This window comes from Gymnoscopelus braueri, assembly GCF_963280865.1.
Source record: "Gymnoscopelus braueri genome assembly, chromosome: 12".
NCBI lineage: Eukaryota > Metazoa > Chordata > Actinopteri > Myctophiformes > Myctophidae > Gymnoscopelus > Gymnoscopelus braueri.
The window spans coordinates 13,091,460-13,113,009 of NC_137614.1; the positions used below are offsets into that span (position 1 = coordinate 13,091,460).

Below are 21,550 nucleotides of genomic sequence, written 5' to 3' on the forward strand. Positions count from 1 at the left end.
ACCGGGAAATAATCTGTCATTTTAGATTTGAACCACTTTGCCGTTATTTTATACTTTGGCTATTCAAAAATAGCAGATACACAAGCTCATAGCGCGGCACCGAGTGCCTCGCTATGAGCTTGTGGATCTGCTATTTTTGGAAGAATCGTGTGGGCAAATCTTTGAATATATATATTTTTTAAGCGAACATTTGTAACTCAAATCTTTGCTTCTGGGGGTCCCTGGAACTAAATATTTTGAGATGGGGGTCGGCGGGCCCAATACATATCATTTTGGGAGGTCCCTGACATGAAAAAGTTTGAGCACCACTGATATTATAACATGTTTTTTAGAAAACTGTTAGGACATTTGTGGATGCATTCACGGATTGAATGAATTAATAGGGTTGCCTTTAAGAAAATACAACTTCACAATGAATATAGCGAATATTATGTATTAGGTAATAATACGTTTAATACAGGCTACTGTTTTAGTTGGGCAGAAGAGGAGGAGGGATACAGACAGAAAAAGCGCTATGACCAGCTATGACCACTAAGGGTCGCTGTTTGGTCATTTCTCTTAAGGTTTAATGTAAAAAGCTGGATAATTTTTTTTTGTAAAGGTGTCTAGTATGATAATTATAATTATAATAAGCTCAATTTTTGCCAATCTACAAGCTGCGTGTAGAGCACCATGGTTTGCTGTACCGTCGCACAACAAACCATACATTTTACATTGTGGAGCAGCAGTTTTAATTACCGTATAGAGAGCAAATAGAGAGGGAAGGAAAAAGGAAGCGAGAAACAGGTAAGGAAGGAAGAAAAGGAGAGAGAGAGAGAGAGAAAGACAATAAGGATGAAAGAAAGTAAGTAATTAAGTAAGTCAGTAAGTACGTTTGAGGAGAAACTAACCTGGTCCAGCCTGGGTAAGTCTGTGATTCTGGGCAGCCATTCCATCACCAGATGCACTCGGCCTGACTTCACATCACTCAGAGTGTACCACTGTATAAACACACACATATTGCAGGGCGATGATGTAAAACTGTATTGTGTGCGTGTGTGTGTGTGTGTGTGCGTGCGTGCGTGCGTGCGTGCGTGCGTGCGTGCGTGCGTGCGTGCGTGCGTGCGTGCGTGCGTGCGTGCGTGCGTGCGTGCGTGCGTGTGTGTGTGTGTGTGTGTGTGTGTGAAATACAATTTACAGTTTAGGCATTTAGCAGACGCTCTTAATCCAGATCGATTTACAAGCAAGACATCGTGAAGACCATTTCCCTGCTCCTCACAAAATTGTTGTTTTATGGTTAAAACAGATTTGGGAAGTTAGCCTGCTCGCAAGTATAACTCAGGCTTTAGGGTTAGGATTAAAAACAAAAGGTAAAAATAAATGTATATAATTGCCGTAATAATTGCCTAAAATGTTTATCTCCTCACAATTACAGTAATACCAACCTTTGTGTGTTTCAACATTCAATGTTTGTCTGTGTTTACACATTAATAAAGTCTTTAATATAACAGAAATGTGTCACACACCGTATCCAGGAACTGTGCGCTGATGATGTCTCGTAGGCTCAACTTGAACCTGAAAAAACAAGGCCAGGTCCACCCTTAATGCTCCATCCTTGTTTATGGGTTTTACCTCAATTAGAGGCTTGTAATCATATGTTGTTCTTGAATGTTTAAAGTAAAGGTCATGGCACACACACTGTACCTTCCCAGGAAGTCATCCTGATCAAGGTCCTTGTCAAACAAATCAAACTGGATCTCCTGGCCAGGCAGCTGGGTCAATATCACCTGGAGGATACGGGGAGAAATACATGCATCAAGCCAGGAACAACTGTTGTTGCTATACAGCATATAGCAACATTATTAAAAAAATCAGAAAACTTTCGAGGATTTAGAAGGCGTTTTTTAGAATCGGCCTCAGGTCTAAATAGATTAAGTGAAATTAACTGAATGCACGGGTTCTTCGAAAGTGGAACAAACCAAGCGGTATGCTTTGGAAAATGGTCGGAAGTAATGTCAAATACATCGTGGGCCTTTTTTCGCCAGTGCCTTATCCCTAAACTTCTTTGCCATTTTTTAAACATTTTCAAACATTTTCAAATAGTTCAACTATCCGATCTACATCGACACGTTGTGAGCTTGAAGATTGGCTATTTGATCTATTTGATTTTTTTTTTTTAAATAGTAAAAAATGGCAAAGAAGTTTAGGGATAATGGGTGAAAATAGGGCCTCATGAGTCATACTGTAGTCAATGGGCTAAACATGCCAGACCACTGGTATGGTCCTTTTAATGTAGTGATACCTCATAGAGTTCATTCCAGATTGGGTTCAGGTTCTCTTTAATGGTGTGGCTGCGGAACGTGATACCAGCCACCCGGATCTTCACGTAGGGGTCGCTCTTTCCTTTCACTATGCCCCCCATGAAGTTGTCCTTGGCTATCAGGTTGGAGGCCTCCACCAGATGCATACGCAGCACTCCCTGTGGCGAGACAGCAAGAAGAACTCATGTTAATCTAGTGTGTGCATGAGGTGTGCGTGAGGTGTGTGTGAGTGTGTGTGTGAGCATGTGTGCGACAGTGTTGCCAGATATTGCGAGAGAAACCAGGTCTATGAAAACAAGCCCAAAATAAGCGACTATAGGGCAGGTCAGTCAAACTTTATTATCTAATATTGTTATAGAGCAATGGTCCTCAAACATTTTCATGTCAAGGAGGCGCAAATCAAATATGTATTTGGACCCCCATCTGAAAATATTGTGTGCCACCAGGTTTGTGTTGTAAGATGTTTAAAAAATATTCCAGATTATTCACATTTATTTCAAGATGTTTTGGAAGTAGCAGATCTACAAGCAAATATCACATGTATAGGGTTAAAGTTGTTAAACTGAAGCAAGCCCAAATAAGCAACTACACTTTTGAACAGGGTCCACTAGTTGAAAACCCTTGCTTTAGAAACAAGCCCAAAACCGCAGGCCCAACCCACAACTTCCAATATTTACATTGTGTGTGTGTGTGTGTGTGTGTGTGTGTGTGTGCGTGCGTCCGTGTGTGAACGTAGCTTGCTCTTACTTCAGTTGCAAACTCTGGGTCAGGGGTGGTGTACTGCGGTCGTGCGCATGGGGCACACGTCCCTGTGGGCACAGGGGCGGGCTCTGATGTCCATCCCGCCCTCCTCAGAAGGGAACCAGTGCGAGAGGGACGCGGTGACGGAGTTGTAGGAGTGAGGTCTTCGTTAAGCCACAACACCTAGGAAACACAGGAGGAGAACAATTCATGGTTAGTTAGCAAATGTCAGAGTTGCTGTATGCCAGTGCGTGTACAGTGTGTGTGTGTGTGTGTGTGTGTGTGTGTGTGTGTGTGTGTGTGCGTGTGCGTGTGCGTGTGCGTGTGCGTGTGCGTGCGTGCGTGCGTGCGTGCGTGCGTGCGCGCGCGCGCGCGCGTGTGTGTGTGCGTGCGTGCGTGCGTGCCTGTGTGCGCGTGTGTGTGTGCCTTTGTGCGTGTCGGACTGGTTTCACACTGCCTCCACCTACTACTGAAACACCAACAACCTTTGTGGGTTGCCTCAAACAGGATATCACATGGGCAACACTATCTTATGACCAGGCATGATATGTAGAGGAAAGATTCAGGGTGTTTTGCAACACACTGCATGTCAGATGATTTCCTTAAAGTCAAGAAACCCCCTATCCCCACTGAAGCACTCGTAAACAAATAGAAATAGTCAAACCATGATTTAACGTTGTGTGCCTCTTTTATTTGTGTTTTATTTATTGAGTTAGTTATTTTTTATATATTTATTTAATTTGTTTAAATATTTTTCTTTAATTCTCTTTGAATTGCTATTTATGCCTTAAACTTAAAGCACTTTGAATAGCCTTTACATATGAAATGTCCTATACAACTATATGTGCCTTGCCTTGCAATGCACACTTGCATGTCTATGGTTATAACACCCACCCTCAGAACAGCTTTGATGTAGATTCTGCTGGCAGAACCAGACTCTTCCAGTTGGAACCACTGATCCATGGTCAGTTCAGGGCTATCGAGTAGACGGGCCATAGGGATGGTCAGACTGCCGAGAGACACTGTGCGGTCGTCGTCCTTCACCTAAAGGAACAGTTGAACAGATAGCTGAAACATTAAGTCTGATAAAAACAGCAAGAGCAGCTGCACTTGTTTTTATAAATGTTAGGCTGATAAAAACAGCAAGGGCAGCTATACTTGTTTTTATAAATGTTAGGCTGATAAAAACAGCAAGGGCAGCTATACTTGTTTTTATAAATGTTAGGCCGATAAAAACAGCAAGGGTAGCCACACTAGTTTTTATAAATGTTAGGCTGATAAAAACAGCAAGAGCAGCCACACTTGTTTTTATATAACTTCATTGTATGTATAATGTGCCTGTTCTTGCACTGACTGTTGATTATTTGTCATTATAGTCAGGACAATTCACATTATTATTAGTATAATATGTTGATTAATGGTAATAACATGGCAAGTTAGTTTTAGTTTGGCGGACTAGTCTAGACCTGCTTTTATGGCTCGCTGCTGCATAGTAATAAGCGTTAGACAGGGACATAACCCCGGCGTGTACATAAAAGCAGGTCTGAGCGGGTGGATGTGGGGAGGAGGATGTGAGGTGGGTCACACTCACAGCACACAGAGCAGCAGTGGGCGGGGCAGACAGACAGCAAGATCACTAGTGTGAGTACCTGTCATGTACTTTGATGTTTAGTGCATTGAATGGTGCCTAATGTATCTATTATGGGGAGAACATTTGGGAAAAATAGCAGATCTGCAAGCTTACAACACGCCGTGTTGCAACACATTGTGGGCTTGTAGATTGGCCATGTTCAGTGGCATTTGGGGTAAAGGGAAAAAAGGAGGGGGCCTAGTACAGACCCCTGGGGGACTCCGGTCAGTGAAGAATAGGGTTTAAGTGGATATGCTATGCTCAGGGTAATTTGAGTCAAGGGCACCTTTCTCAGTGATTTATATGGAAATGTATACAGTACAGGCAATTAGTTGAGAGAAAGTCCATATAGAGCACAGGGAAATTCAATAAGCTTAAGAAACAGTCCACACTCACAGAAGTTTTATCGTTTTTAATTTACCGCAGCAGCAGTCTTGCGGTAAATTACAAACGCTATAAACCTTCTTCTGTGAGTGCGGACGGCTTCTTACTGTTCGTTGTGTGTCCCCACCCGTCCTTCCTGGAGTCCTTAAACTACTGTCAGTAGAGCACACTCGGGACTTGAGTACTATATTAATTAAAAGTCAATAAGCTCCCTAGTGTTGCAATCACCTTGTAATCACCTTGATGTCTGAAGAGCAATTGTACAGTATGTTAAGGTTTTACAGCTAGATGAAGTGCCTAGCGTCCTTACTGGTACAACGACTTACTTCAACGTGAATGTCCTGTTTGCACGGATCTTGGATGAAGAAGGTGAAAGCATCCTCCCACACAGGATTGGTTGTCCCATAACAGGTCTAGGAAGAAAAAGATGTTCATGCTATTAGCATGGGCTGGGCAATTATATCAACACTATATCTACAGTATAGTGTGATATGAGACAGATATCTTCTGGGATTCTGGATATTGTAAAATCGTGATATGACATGCAGTACGGTAAGTGTTGTCTTTTCCTGGTTTTAGTCACTTAAGCCCTATTTTATACTTTCAAAGCATAACATTTTTTTTTTTTCAGAAATAGCAAAAATCTACAAGCAATAAGCTTCGATCTAATATTTTTGTTATTTAAAAAAAAGGAAAAAAACAGACATAATCATGACGATACAATATTATCGTCACAACATCGATATCGAGGTAATTGGTCAAAAATATCGCAGTGATATTTGATTTTGTCCATATCGCCCAGGCCTACGCATTAAGGGCTTGTTGAGGTGTGAGCTAATAGCTGAGTGAACGTGTGATTCTTACCGTGCTCTCTTTGGTTGTATCCTGAAGGGACAGTAGTACCACAGGGCTGGGTTCCTTGCCTTTCTTCATCTAAAAAAACACCAATGCTAATGAGAGAGGGACATTCAACACAAACCTTTTTGAGCTATTAAACTCTTGCATGGTACAATTCTTACCGGTATGTGTTCAGCCTGGTCCAGGTATACTACTAGGATGGCAGCAGAGGGGGGATCCGCTGTCTTACTGGTCAGATTCTGGTTCCTCTCGATCACCTGGAGAAAGGGGAGGAACGGAGGAACGAGCATGTAAAGAATAGGACAAGTGAGCTATAAAACAGTTGTTCTCAAACAAAATAACCCACCATAACTCTGAAAGCATACAAACAGAACGGGTCTATTTGGTTCTGTTTTGTATGCTCTCAGAGTTATAGAGCTGTAAGGGTCCATTTAGAACCCCCTCAAGGAACCCTTAGGGTCCCTGGACCCCAGATTGAGAACCACTGATCTACCCTATAAAAGAGCATGTGCTTAGACCCACCTCACAGAGTCGGGCAGCAGAGGGCAGTAGAGAGAGCCACTCTAGTCTGAGGTGAACGCTGCCAGTGGCAACATCCTTCAGAGCGAACCACTGTCAGGGGAAACAGAGGGGTGATTAGATACATATTGATCTGGTCCGGATAATTCCACCCAGTCCGGACGGACGAGGAAGGCTGACTTGACGACGGTGAGATCAGAGCCGATCACAAGGGAGGGCACGTGAAGTGTGCATGCACATACTGTGCAAACAAAGGATTACTGCAGTCTTAGGATAATTTCAGGGTTTTTGCACCAGTATTCGAGCACTTTCACGGTACAGCAGAAGGGGGGTAAAAAATATGACTGTGTTCTAGTGGTGTGTTTTCCTGGTTTAGCACCGGAAACACTGAATGTTTTCACACTCGAGATCATCTAGATCTAAAGGTAGAGATAAACATCTTGTTAGAATCACGTGACAATTAACCATGTGAACCCTGGCGGCCCTATTCTGGGAGGCGAACATTTGGTGAAAATAGCGAATCTACAAGCTAACAAACCATCGTGTTGCGACACGTTGTGAGCTTATTGATCGTCTATTTTTAGCAAAGAAATTTGGTGTGGAGGGGGAAAAGGGGGCCTAGTATAGACCCCTGAGGGGCCCTGGTCAACAAAGTATATAGGGTTTAAGTGGTTAGACATGAGCATTAGCACTACTCACATCATCCACAAGTCTGGCCTTCTTTACAATATCAAGATCCACCTTGACCCTAAGGGAGGGAGAGAGAGAAAGAAAGAAAGAGAGAGAGTGAAATAAAGAAGAAGAGTTATAGACAAGAAAAGAGAAAGAGAGAAAGAGAGAGAGACAGACAGACAGACAGACAGACAGACAGACAGACAGACAGACAGACAGACAGACAGACAGACAGACAGACAGACAGACAGACAGACAGACAGACAGACAGACAGACAGACAGACAGACAGACAGACAGACAGACAGACAGACAGACAGACAGACAGACATATACTGTAATCAAAAGTAACTATAAGACAGAGAGAAGAGGACAATAATAATAATAACTGTGCAGCATCATCATGGCCCATGGTGGATATGTCATGAGAAGCACATAGAGAGAGAATGAATGAATGAGCTACTGTACCTCCCCAGGAAGTCATCCTGGTTTGGGTCTTTGTCAAACACCTCCACCTCCAGCTCCTGACCAGGTACTTCATGGACAATCACCTGACACACACACACACACACACACACACACACACACACACACACACACACACACACACACACACACACACACACACACACACACACACACACACACACACACACACACACACACACACACACACACACACACACACACACACACACAATAACACACAGGCGTGAAAACAGTATCGTAATGGCAGAAAAAAGTAACTTTTGTGCTGACTCAGCCTGGCTGGAAATAAAAATCATTCCATTTCAATTAATCATTTGCCTGAAATCTTGCACATTTTCAGCATACTGCAGGACCTAGAGATAAACAAACTGCATATCGGGGCAGTCCTGCCTATCTCAATTTCCTGTTTCTGCAGAACAGAGACAAATCTGCCCACAGCTGATAAACAACAAGGTTTCCGTGACAATTTTACAAGTCAATACTTCGTGCATGAAGGGCACGGTGACATCTGGAGCTATGAAACGCACAATGTAGTGGCTGGTGCTGCACTTACAATTCAAGGCCAAATCATTCATCAAAAGCAACGGTCTACATCATTTGTCTTTTAGCTCAGTCACGGGGGTATATTGTGCCTTTAGGCCCCTCTCGCTTGCCTCATACATCTCCCTCCACTGGGGGTTCAGGTTGTTGTCAACGTGATGAGAGGTGAAGGTCTGGGTTCCCACACGCAGCACGGCAAACGGGTCGGACTTCCCATCGATTAGACCCTTGATAATTGTATCCTTTGCAATCAAATCCTCAGCCTCCAGAAGGTGGATGCGTACGACTCCCTAACACACGCACACGCATACGCACACAAGCACACACACACACACACACACACACACACACACACACACACACACACACACACACACACACACACACACACACACACACACACACACACACACACACACACACACACACACACACACACACACAGCACACATACATATGCATACACAAGGAGGCAAACAAAGGTATTAGTCACAAAACGTGGCTAATGCAGGTTTGCACAGTGTTGGCTTTTCTGTGTGTGTTTGTGGCTATGTGTACAGTATGTGTACAGTATGCTGTTTGGATCTGCTTCAGTCTGTGTGCGTCGTTATCTCCATTTTATTTATCAATTTTTTACTAAGTAAAAGTATCAATACCGCAATGTAGAAACACTCTGTTACAAGTAAAAAGTCAAATCAAAATGTTGTATTGGCATCAAAATATACCAGAGTAAAAGTACTCATTATGCAGAATGTTTCAAAAGTTATCTAAATCTATTAAAAATAGCAGATCTGCAAGCTCACAACGTGTCCCATCACGACGCATTGTGAGCTTGTAGATCGGCTATTTTCTGAAGTGGTTATGTATGTTTAGTAATAATAATCAAAATCTACAAAGTAACAGTAACTCAAGTTTTCATATAATTGTAGTGGAGTAAAAGGTACAATATTTGCCTCTGACATGTAGTGGAGTAGAAGCAAAAGTACTGAAAACTGGAAATACTCAAGTAAAGTAAAAAATACTTGAAAATTGTACTTAAGTACAGTGCTTGAGTAAATGTACTTAGTTACTTTACACCACTGCTCCAGGCCATTCATTATTCAGACTGTTACCCTTGGGAGAGGGGAGCGAAGCTGCGCAACGCGCAGGTCGGCCACCAGGGGGATAGTGAGACGGTTGGGGAGCACCAGGTAGGAGGCTATTGCATCCATTATCATAGTGTCCGAAATGGCACTGCAAATGAATGCAAGGGTGGTGTAGAATGTAGATGACACACGGGGTGGGACAGACAAACAGAACAGAGACTAGAGACTGGCTGAAGACCACATGAACATGCATGCATACAAAAACATGATCCAGATTCTCAAGGATGGCCCCAATCGGGTGTAGCCATTGGCTAAAGATGAGGACATTTTTCTGCGAGATCATGTTAGCTTTAATGTCATCCAAACGAGGAATACAATTAAATAATGAATGACAATCTGTCATTAAAAGCATTGCCAGGAGCATTTGATATGTTGACAACATGCATCTGACAATGCTTTAATTGTATATTCCAAAAATGACCTATATAAATGTGTGGATTCTTAAAAGACCACTTCACCCATTTTCAAAATATCTTCGTATAATTGGTCCTCCTCACTAATGGTCATTATAACATGGTACCATTTTTGTCTACTCAGTCTGTGTCTCAGAGGAAGGCTGTGGGCAGTTCAGAAACCTGCCTACCAGTGACATCATAGCATAGGTATGCAGGTTTGGTCCTTTCAAACAATTATTATGATTATGCATGCTAACTCTCCAGGAATAGAAAGCCTGCCATTTCTATTAGCTTGGATTCCCCATCGATGATGTCACTGGTAGGCGGCCCCGGGTTTCTAAACTGTCCACAGCCCTCCTCTGAGACACAGACCGAGTAGACAAAAACGGTACCATATTATAAAGAGACTTAGTGAGGACCAATTAAATGAAGATAGGTTGAAAAAGGGTGAAGTCGTCCTTTAATATTACAGATTAAAATGCAATACATATACAGAACGCCAGCAGCATATGTTATAATAAAGTTGTTGGTGCAGTTGGAACTCACTTCAGCCCAGGGATATCCAGAAGGTTGGTCAGTCCGGTCCAATTAATGTCCAGTTTCTACGATAGCAGATGGAATTAAAGACATGTGTACAGCACCAATACATCTTCTACTAGTACCGCATCTAATGTGACTCCTATATCACTACTACAACTTATACTACTGCTGTATCCAACACCACTACTATTACTACTACAACTACTACTACTACTACTAATAATAATAATAATAATAATAATAATAATTATGGACTGCTTGCTTATTGTAAATCGTCTCTGTCGGGTGGAAACCTCATATGTCCAAAAACTGTTACTTTTCAGGATTCAAATTCAGAAGGGGATCTCTGATAACAAATCAAAGAAAAAGGTCCCACACACTGTCTGGAACTTGCAAAAAGGATGCTCTTTTCTGATTTGTTATCAGAGATCCCCTTCTGAACATTTGCACCTTTTTGGTTGTCCTACACATCTGTCACCAACCTTTGAGGTGTGCATCGGCCTTCTTCTAAAAGGATTCAAATTAAAAAATAGCAGAAATGGCAAGATGCTTTTGTGTGACGCTGTGTAGTATGATCAAGTAGGGCGTTCATTTACGACAAAACACAAAAAGTTAAAATATGGAGGTTTCTGCCCGTCAGCAACAGAATGGAACCAGAGGGCGGGTGAATTATAGTGCCACACTCACAGGTCTGCGAATAAAGAACATGGTGATGGCTCCGACCAGAGGCACGTCTCCAATGAGAGGTTCCAGGATGACACGCAGCTTCCCATGGAGCTAAAGAGTGGATAGGTTGAAGTCTGTAGTCAATGTCAATAACTACATCTAACTGAATGATGTTACAATCTGTTATACCTCTTCACTCTTTTACCTGGATTCCTTTAACTCCGGCTTTGCAGTAGTATTTACTGATTTCCACATTGATCTCCACATCACCAGCATAGCTGCGGGACAAGACAGAGAGGGAGAGCTCAATAGCTTGTACAATATATGTCCAAAATATGAATTGGCAGAGATGGGTAATCGTTTTGGAGTGGCAAACCTTACCTCACATACAAATCCAACAGCACTTGACTCTTATCATGTTCCGTGTGGGCCTTTACCCCAACCACCTTTAGAGCCTGTGAACAGAACAGCTGCTATTAACCACTTGAACTCTGGTGCCCCTATTTTGGGCATGTCATTATAGGTTATAGGTTATAGCCTGATCTATACGCTCACAACGTGTTTCACGACACGTTGTGAGCATGTAAAGCAGATAGGCTATTTTTGCTATTCATAGTACAATATGAATTTTCTTAATTTAAAATAACATAAAATAAAAACTGCATGTAGCACAACTAAAGCAAGATCAGAGCAGTTCATACTAGTGTACTACTACACCCCTGCTAAACTCTTGACAGGGAATGTCAAGAGGAGAAGCTCCAGGTCAAACAGCTACAGTACAGTACCTTGTCTCCCAGGTTGACCTTGGTGAAGCTGAGTGTCTTCAGATACGGGTTCGAGGCCTGGATGGCAGGGGCGATGGTTTTTACCAGCAGCTTCTCCAGATACTGGCCAATAAACGGCCATGCCTGTTGCAGTATCTACAGAACAAGAAAACCAGTCATTCATTGTTTTTTCTTTTTTTGTATAAATGGATCAGAAAGCAAAACTTTCCAAAAGACAATATAAGAAAATCTACAAAATGCAAAAGCATGTTCAAATATTTTCTTACAAATCAGTGTGAGGGAAATATTCAAATGCCAATATGACTTTGTATACATTTGTGTGTGGAACAATTCATTCTGTTTAAACCGTTGTGTTGGACTGGTCTGCTCCACAGCAGGGGGTCTAGTCATAAACTCCTGCTGCTGTCAATTGGCCTTGGAGACCAGCCAACAGCTGTTTATGTACAAGGACTGCTCTACACGCTGCCTATTCTCATCTTAACCTGTCAGCTTAACCATTGATGTTAAGACAAGAGTTTCTATAATAGTTTTAGCATGCCTACATAATTATACAATATGGCCAAGCCATATTGTATAATACACACGCAAAGGCCTGTCCAAGGCATCAACACAGACCTCTTATCTTTCTATACTCCTCCTCACTCTCAAGAACTGTATAAATTATGTAAGATGTGTTCGGGAGACTTTGTTCACCTCGCATGCTGATCATGAGGCTGTCTCTAGGAGCTCCTATCAAATAAAATAATGACTCCTCACATTCTGGTCTCACTTTTGTGGACATTTATCAAGATATCTATGAGATGCCTAAATGATCAACCATACCCTACATACAACAGTACCTGATGCTTCATGTAAATGTTTAGTGATTGAGATTTTTTTGGGGGGAATGCTTAACCACTGAAAGGAACTTCTTTCATTTCGTAATTATGAAAAACAGGAACTATAAATACAACATAAAAATAAATGACAAGCTTTATCACAAGGTCTTACCAAAGTCAGAGCTCTTAAAGCCACAACCACAGACTTTGATGTTGAAAGGGTATTCATAAAGATTTAAATAAAAAACGAAATGTGAAAGTGGGCAATGAAGAAAATGTGACAAAGTGGGCCATTAATACTTCTTTGGGACACATGGTCATTTGTTTTATTAATCACTTGCAACCCCCTCCAGTACTGTTCACTCCGGGAGGCTAATTGTTAGCATGGAGATTTAATGAGAAAACTAGAAAGCACATTTATAACATTAGGTTTTACTTTATAACTGAACTACTCCACAGTCAACTGAAAATATCTTAACCACATCCTGCAAGGCCTCTTTTGCACACATATCTCCTCTTCATATATTGAACAGGTATTATAACTCTGTGGGGCTCACGGCCAAATCAACCACCATTTCAGCCCTGTTGGGCAGAAACCTTGTATCTCCATATTCTGTAGATATTCTACTTTTGCAACTTACACAACATGTTGCGAATCGCAATGCTTACATGTCATGATGCTCACATGTCGTGTGCTTGTAGATCTGCTATTTTTTTTAAAGATATCGAAATGTTTTGAAATTTGTGGAAATATCTGTAAAGATTTGCCCAATATGGGGATGCCAGGTGGTTAGGTTTGTCATTAGTTTCTATAAATATTTAACCAATGAAAGGTATTAACAAGAGCTTGTGACTATAATAATAACTACATTAGATCCATTTGAACATAGGTCCTTTTTTTTAACATTTCCTGAAAAGTACCGGTTCTGGACATACAAGGTTTCTGCCCGACAACGGCAATTTGCAGTTGGCATAAAAGTGTAACCACTCTTCACGTCGTGTAGTATTATAGGCTCAGCATCTGTGTGAGAGGTCTGAGAGAAAGGTGCTAAACCTCCTCATCTATATGTCATTCCTCTCACCTCCAAGTCTAAGATGGCAACAGACCTGAATTCTTTGCCGCTTCAAGCTACAGTGGAGTGGAGTTCTATGCATTATGCTGTATATTATAGGGCAAAACATAAGGCATTCATGTATGGGGGGGAAAAAAAACATAAACAGATGAAATTGGGAGATACAAGGTTTCTACCCAACAGTGACAATATGAGACATTATACCCATGAGGTTTACAGTGACGCAGTGCAGCCTATAAAATGCAAATCCTCACATGATTCTGACTATCAGTGCATTCAATCCACACATACCAGTTCCTACAGTATATACATGGTCAAATATAATAGGTTAAGAAATCCTGGGAGTGAGGTATAATCTGTCTTTAGCCCACCAGGCGTGGGTGTTTGCAATTTGACCACACGTAGGCGAGGAAAGGAGCCGTGAAAGATGACTCCCAGTAGACCACCCTCCTACAATAGGGGCCTTTGTCAGAGACTTCATTATATTTTCCCCTTCAGAAGGGTGTCCTGTTCACATGGGGGATGCCAGTCCGATGCTGATGCTGCAGGCTCTTACTGTCGCCTACTGATAGACAGACTGCCGTCCGTGCCTGAGATATGGTCTGAGCCCCTCTCTCTGGCTCTTAATTACACAGCTAGATAATCTACTCTAAGGCGCTGCATGGAAACGAGGCCACAACATAAGTACATGTGGTCATGCATGTGCACACAGGACACACACGCACGCACGCACGCACGCACGCACGCACGCACGCACGCACGCACGCACGCACGCACGCACGCACGCACGCACGCACGCACGCACGCACGCACGCACGCACGCACGCACGCACACACACACACACACACACACACACACACACACACACACACACACACACACACACACACACACACACACACACACACACACACACACACTCCTTGCGGCTGTCAGAGCACTGAATGTGGGCATGGACATAAAACTAAAATAAAAGAAAAACAAGAAAAGTAAAACAACTGTACAGATCCTGAGTGACTGCTCACAATGTTACTTGGGCGCACGCACATGGGCGGGGGGCTCACACACACACACACACACACACACACACACACACACACACACACACACACACACACACACACACACACACACACACACACACACACACACACACACACACACACACACACACACACACACACACACACATACACATACATACACACGCACACACACACACACACACACACACACACACACACACACAGTTGGAGAAAACGTACCTTATTAAGCCACTCAACCTTTTCCACATCAGGGAAGTGGACCTGTAGAGGAACAAACAGTGACATGGTGTAAACTTGCTTAAACTTACAACATGGGGACAGTGTGAACTGAGATGACACTGAAATAGCTACAAGTCTTTAGATGTAAGCATAGTGATAGCAATGACATCTTGCATTATTAAACCTGACACTTATCTTGATAACTGATGAATTGCTATGGCTTTAGTGATATGAGCTACAAAAAGAAATAACATAACATACAGTAGGCCATCAGTTTGGCTACTTCCACAAGCCGTTTTCATTGTAAAACAGTGTTTTAAAATGAAAATCATCTTCGTCCAGAGACAGTTGTAGCGCCTTGTCAGGAATAATCTCCTTCCGTACTCCATGCCTCAAAACGCATGTCTCATGTCTCGTACACTGGGAATGTGTGTGCCCCCGGTACATCACATTTGACATGCAAAGAATGTTTCCCCTTTCTGTTGATGCGGTCTGTGGGTTTAGCCAGGGCAGGGCAGTTCAACTAATTTTAGGTGACCATAGTTTTTGTGAGAGAAGTGAGATGTAACTGCTTAATTTTAGAATAAGACATTGTAGTTAATTTATGCCATAAAGGGGAATGTAGGTTTGAAGCATTCGTAATTCCTGCTCCCATTCCTCCTAAAGCGATAGAGAGAACTCCTGAATTTGTAACCCATTTTCAAATCTATCTTCATATAATTGGTGCTGAACCGTCTGCGAACTGGGGTCGGATGCTTCAAAACATCCATGAGGAAGAGGAGACTGGCGGACAAAGCAGCATGTTAGTGTGGGGAGCCGGAGCAGACTGCTGACCACATAATCACCGTCTGTCCCCTGTACAAACCACCCTCGGAGGCCGGCCTCTTCGATGTGGGACCGAGACGAGGGCGTGGCTGTACGCTACTGAGCTGGACATCTGATGATGATACACGAAAGAAGAAGATATCATTGCTACTCAGTAATGTTCATTATAAGACACACAATTTCTTTTTTTCTTTTTTTTGTACTTAAAATTTTTATCCCACGATTTTGTAACCCCTATTTTTCACCCAGTGTCAATGCCAAAGCTTGTAATCCTGGGCGCAACTCTCCCTCTGCCAGCCTGGGGAGACCCCCGAACTGAGCTCATGCTTCCTTCAACGCATGAGGAGTCAGCAGACCGCTTCTTATCACCTGACAGGGGGGAGTTTCCCTGGTTGGACGTAGTGCGTGGAAGGAACACGTTATTCCAACCAGTTCCTTTCCCATGACCAGGGGGAGGCAGTATAGAGACCAGGATTGCTGCATGTTTTTTGTGAGGGTACCTACCCTAAGGGACACGCGGAGAACATGCAAACTCCACACAGAAAGGCCCTTTCGCCAACCCCAACTAGGGTATGGGCACCGATGGCGTGGAGGAGAGGTCACGCCCCCAGCGCCCACAGCATCCCCGGCGGGAATCGAACCCAGGACTTAGCTGTGAGGCGACAGCGCTACTGACTGCACCACCGTGCCCCCGAGACACACAATTTCTGTCTACTCGCACTGTGTCTCTGTTGGCTGTGTGGACAGTTCAGAAACCTGCCTTCCAGTGACATCATTGGTAGAATCTGAATCATCTTTATTGTCACATCACAGGTTTACAGGTGTAAAGAAGAGGGTGAAATTCGTTTTGGTTGTTTCCAGGAAGAGAAAAGAAACAGAAGAGAGAGAGAGAGGGGGGGGGGCAGAGAGCAAGGAGAAAAGAAAGAAAACAGAGAAACATGTCGAGGGTAGGCAAAAATCAAAAATATCTACTGTACAGATACTGTACACATAGCATAATCCAGCATGGACATGACATACACAGTATGTACATGAGGTTACAGGTTAGAGATAAGGTGCATAAGGTTAAACACAAAGGTGGGAGCACTTCGGTAGGTCAACATTGCAGCAGGTATGTACATGAGATTAGACACTAGTGTCAGCGCATTGTACAGGAGATGAAGTGCAAACAGAGTATCAATGTATTTGTCAGGTTCAACCACATACGTCCACAAGGTTATCTTTCACAGGTTAAATCCACATGGTAGATCCACAGGAAAAGTAAAAGTCTATGTCAGTGGTCAGGCCTGGTTCCAGGGGCGTAGCCAGAAAGCTGGCAGCAGCTGGGCCTGGGCATTTGTGGGTGGGCACTCACGCGCGCTGCGCGCGTGCGTGAGTGCCATGCGCGCGCGCCCGTGCGTGATTTTTTTGGGCGGTTTTGTGCGGATTTGGGAGTTTTTGGGGCGGTTTTGTGCGGATTGGGTGAATATATTAGGGTGAATATATATTTAAAAAAAACGCCCCTGCCTGGTTCAACAGTCTGATAGCAGCCGGGTGGCAGTAGGTTGTCAGTTCTGGTCATTTCAAACAAGATTTCAAACTTTTATTTGAATTTTTATTGATGTAAGAACAATGGCTTCTACTTTAGAATGCTAACCTTCCAGGGAAATAAAGGCTGTAGTTTCTATTAGCTTGGAACAGTGGTGTGTTCTACCTTGTTACGCTATATACGTAATGACCAGCAGAACATTTTCGTAGCCAAGTGAAGCCATCCAAAAAACGCCCGAGGAAGCGTATCTGATACGCAGGAGGATGGGCTGGGGGCAGCAAGAATGTAAACGTCAGTATTGAGCCTTTTTCATGTGATAATGTGGCGTCTGAGCCTGAGGTGAAGGCTTATGTGTGACTATTGTCTTGAGGTGATAATGACCGCTGGCCATTGGAGTTTTTAAGTAATTTGCACTTTAACTACTTAACAATAGAACGGTTATTTCATTCGGCTCACGTAGATGTGTGTGCATGTGCGTGTGCACATGCCATACGTGTGGAATAATTATAGTATGCCCTCAGAAAAAACCTAGAACACACTACTGGCTTGGAATCCCCATCGATTATGTCATTGGTAGGCCGGTTTCTGAACTGTCCATAGCCCACCAAAGAGTGAGTAGACGGAAATGGTGATCATCTTATAATGAGCATTAGTCAGGACAACTTATATGATAAGGTTCAACATATAGGTGAAGTGTTTCTTTAATGATAGGGTCTGTAATTGCACTAGCTGTGGGCTATAATGGATTTAACTAACTGTGAAGAGGAGGAAACTTTAGAATAGGGAACCTGTGGGTTTATAAAGAAAGAAGAAGCTGTGGTTTACAGTTATTTTAGAATAGCTAAGTGGTGTTATTAAAACTAGAACCCCCAGTCCTGTACGCACGAAACGATTTTAAGCCTGATTTTAGCCTGATTTGTCACCCATCTTGTAGTGTGACATATCATAAGACTTGTATACATGAAAAAGAAAGTAGCCCTCGAGTCGGTTGCTATTTCCTGTAACTGTATGAAACCTCCTAAGCACTGTTTACAAACATTTAAACTAGCCGTTGTTGTATATTTCATAACATAACATACAAATCTAAGCCACATGTTAGCATTACTTAACTTCACACGTCTACTTTGGCCTATACAAACAGTAGAGTTTATTCAGAGAGGTGACTGTTGGCCCTAGCCTGGGTGGGGGGTACAATTAGCACCAATTGGGGGAGACAGAAGGTCTAGGCCTGTGTCTCCATCCCCCCCTTCCTGGCTCATACAGTTGCAAATCGAATCAGGGACTCAAAGTGTGATCTATTGTTTGTCTAGGTGGGGTCTCACCTTTCAAGGCTGACCCACCCACACATGCACCTTCTTTAGATCTCAATGTGGTCACTGCTATATAGATGGGCTGAAATGTAACCAACTGTGTGTGCCAGAGGGACCTCAGGGTCCATAGGAACTCTGTTTGTACTATGAAATAAATCGGATCATGCAAGTAACCTCACTGACTGGAGTGACGCCTCAATTCATTCTCCAACCATTCATACACACCTCTGGAACATCTTATTAACTACAATATGGCGTTGTTGGCCACTACAAAAGTGCAATAGGACCTTTACCAGAACATAGTGAAGTCTGTGGTTCAGATACCACACCGTTGTAAATATCAAATGAATCAACATTGAGCAACTGCATGGCCTATTTCTCACCTACTGTAAAATGCAATCAGAAACAGGGTTTGTAGAATATGGTCATGCAGAATAAGGCATTAACAAGTAGGGATGGGAGGATGTAAGATTTGATCTTTTATCACCAATAAAACACTCAAGATAATCATGAATATCCTCCCATGATGAGCATGAATATTCTTACAAGCGACTTGAATGTTTAGTTCACTATTCTATGTGCCAGTGGGCACATTGTCACACCTTTATGAACCCAAATAAAGCCCAGAAAAGTGAACATGCTGACATTTTTCAGAGGCCCACTCTCTAGACTAGAGTCTAGAGTAGACCATAAGGCTTAAAGTGATAGTTCACCCAAATATATATTTTTTATCGAGCAGGGGTTCCGGTAGGAGACACAAAGGAGACCTACCTGGTCGTCATCAAATTATTGGCTTTGGAATGCGACAAAAACAAAAACATACCCATGAATTCAAGTCTCCATGGGGTGAGTAATCGATAGAAAATAAGTCATTTTGGGGGTGAACTATCCCTTTAATGACAGAAAGGTGTCGGTGTTGTTCAGGGTTTTTTATCTTTTTTTTTACGGGTTCAAAGTAGTACAATTTGACTCATGTCACAATGGGGACCTTTGTTAATCCCATGGGGGAAATTCAGTTTCAGCTTCACCCAGCTGATGGTTGCTCAGATGCTCAGATACACAGGACCACAATGGAAACATTAGGGCTTTTTGTGTTATCCTTTTAGCATCATTGTATGATCGTACCACTGTACTATTTGCAAACTGTTAATAAAGTATTCAATCAATCAATCAATCAATGATGAGCACTCGGGGTGCTCTAGGGGTTAAGTGTCTTGCTCAGGAACACTTCGACACATTGCCAGGCATCAGGAGGTAAACCTTATGTTTACTAGATGCCCTCTCTACCCACTAAGCAACAGCCCCACTCAGGTTAGTTGAACAGACTCACACAACCATGTGAGTGCTTGGTTGATACATAGATTCTATTAATGGATAATTTTCTCTCAATGGGCCTCATTCACAAAGCTCTTCTTACAAAATTGGGAATGACGCACCAAAAGACACCTTACAATGGCCAGACACAGCTTTTAGAGTTACATGGTAGAATAAGCATTTTCTCCTTCTTTCTCCCATTTGGGGTGGGGGGGGGACGGACGCCCCATTGCACATAATGGACGAGCTGTCACTGATCTAGCCCAGGGGTGCCCAAAAGGTAGATTGCGGTCTACCAGTAGATCACAAAGGCTGTGCATAAATTCTCTCAAATCAAGGTCAAGGTCAAGGAGCTTTATTGTCATTCCATACAGAACGAAATTTGTTACTCAGGTCCTGGTCATGGCAGAGTAAATAAATAAGATAAGATAAATAAGACACCTAAACACAACAAAGGCTAAAACTACAACAACTATATAAAAACAACAGCATTTAAAAAACAGCATTTTAAAAAACAGTTAATGTGTCACGGTTCAATTCATAGTGCAGAGTTCATAGGTTTTTCAGATCACTAAGAGCGAGAGTTCATGATTCGCACAGCTTCGGGGAAAAAGCTGTTTTTCAGCCTGGTGGTGCTGGCCCTAATGCTGCGCAACCTCCTTCCCGAGGGGAGGAGGTCAAACAGACCGTGAGCAGGGTGGGTGGCATCTTCCATGATGCTAGTAGCCTTATTCCTACACCTGCTGATATAAATGTCACTGATGGCAGGTAGGCTGCTTCCGATTATTTTTTGAGCAGACTTCACCACCCGCTGCAGAGCTTTTCTGCCAGCAGCAGAGCAGTTTCCGTGCCATGCGGTGATGCAGGATGTACATAATATATAATATTATATATATGGCCTACCCAAACTAACTAACCTGGCTAAAAGAAACAAATTTGTGGACATAGCTTAGCTCCCTGAACATCTTGAAAGTAGAATCCTCTGGCCCCCACCCCTCCTTTCTCTGTATATATATACCTTATTATGCTACTGAGCTTTACCCTAATACGTTTTTGTATGTATTATGTAATTACTGATTGAGTACAATGGACCACAATGGAAACAAGCCTCTGAGGCTTTTTGTGTTATCCTTTTAGCATGACCTTTGACTGTACTGTTAACAATCTTGTTAATAAAGTATTAAATCATTCATGTCTACTATATTTTAGTGTAGGTCTGCTCCTAAGTAACGACTAACGTCGGATTCAAGAAAGGTGTGTACCATAAAGCTACATAAAAAAATCCCTGCACACTCATAAGAGAGAAAATATATACTGTAGAGAGACAGAGACAGAGAGAGAGAGAGAGAGAGAGAGAGAGAGAGAGAGAGAGAGAGAGAGAGAGAGAGAGGGGAAGAGAGAGAGAGAGAGAGAGAGAGAGAGAGAGAGAGAGAGAGAGAGAGAGAGAGAGAGAGAGAGAGAGGGGGGGAGAGAGAGAGAGAGAGAGAGAGAGAGAGAGAGAGAGAGAGAGAGAGAGAGAGAGAGAGAGAGAGAGAGAGAGAGAGAGACAGACATGATGTGAGATAAGAGAGGCAGAGCAGCCCCAATCAGGGAACCCATCGGCAGCAAATTCTGCTGAGCGTTCAATCTGTCTTGAGAGATTAGAGCAGTCCAAATGCAAGGTTTCCAATTAACCACAAGGAAAATAAACTAGGAAGCACTAGGCAGTTATAATGGGAAAAAAACACTAGAAGATACAAACATGGAATCAAAG

At 42.8% G+C, this 21,550-nt stretch overlaps 1 protein-coding gene across 1 annotated transcript in view; it reads right to left on the minus strand.

Moving 5' to 3' along the window:
• esyt1a (extended synaptotagmin-like protein 1a) overlaps window positions 1-21,550 on the minus strand; it is a 38,158-nt gene that overhangs the window by 10,136 nt on the left and 6,472 nt on the right. The window contains exons 2-21 of the mRNA XM_080444609.1: window positions 14,821-14,862; window positions 11,664-11,798; window positions 11,260-11,333; window positions 11,084-11,156; window positions 10,900-10,989; window positions 10,219-10,274; window positions 9,245-9,365; window positions 8,246-8,422; window positions 7,572-7,654; window positions 7,132-7,180; window positions 6,436-6,525; window positions 6,075-6,170; window positions 5,920-5,988; window positions 5,382-5,468; window positions 3,936-4,085; window positions 3,048-3,224; window positions 2,282-2,458; window positions 1,684-1,766; window positions 1,506-1,554; window positions 891-980 (exon numbers count right to left, since the gene is read on the minus strand). Coding sequence (XP_080300735.1) covers window positions 891-980; window positions 1,506-1,554; window positions 1,684-1,766; window positions 2,282-2,458; window positions 3,048-3,224; window positions 3,936-4,085; window positions 5,382-5,468; window positions 5,920-5,988; window positions 6,075-6,170; window positions 6,436-6,525; window positions 7,132-7,180; window positions 7,572-7,654; window positions 8,246-8,422; window positions 9,245-9,365; window positions 10,219-10,274; window positions 10,900-10,989; window positions 11,084-11,156; window positions 11,260-11,333; window positions 11,664-11,798; window positions 14,821-14,862 — 1,968 coding nt within the window. The remainder of the gene's footprint in view (window positions 1-890; window positions 981-1,505; window positions 1,555-1,683; window positions 1,767-2,281; window positions 2,459-3,047; window positions 3,225-3,935; window positions 4,086-5,381; window positions 5,469-5,919; window positions 5,989-6,074; window positions 6,171-6,435; window positions 6,526-7,131; window positions 7,181-7,571; window positions 7,655-8,245; window positions 8,423-9,244; window positions 9,366-10,218; window positions 10,275-10,899; window positions 10,990-11,083; window positions 11,157-11,259; window positions 11,334-11,663; window positions 11,799-14,820; window positions 14,863-21,550) is intronic.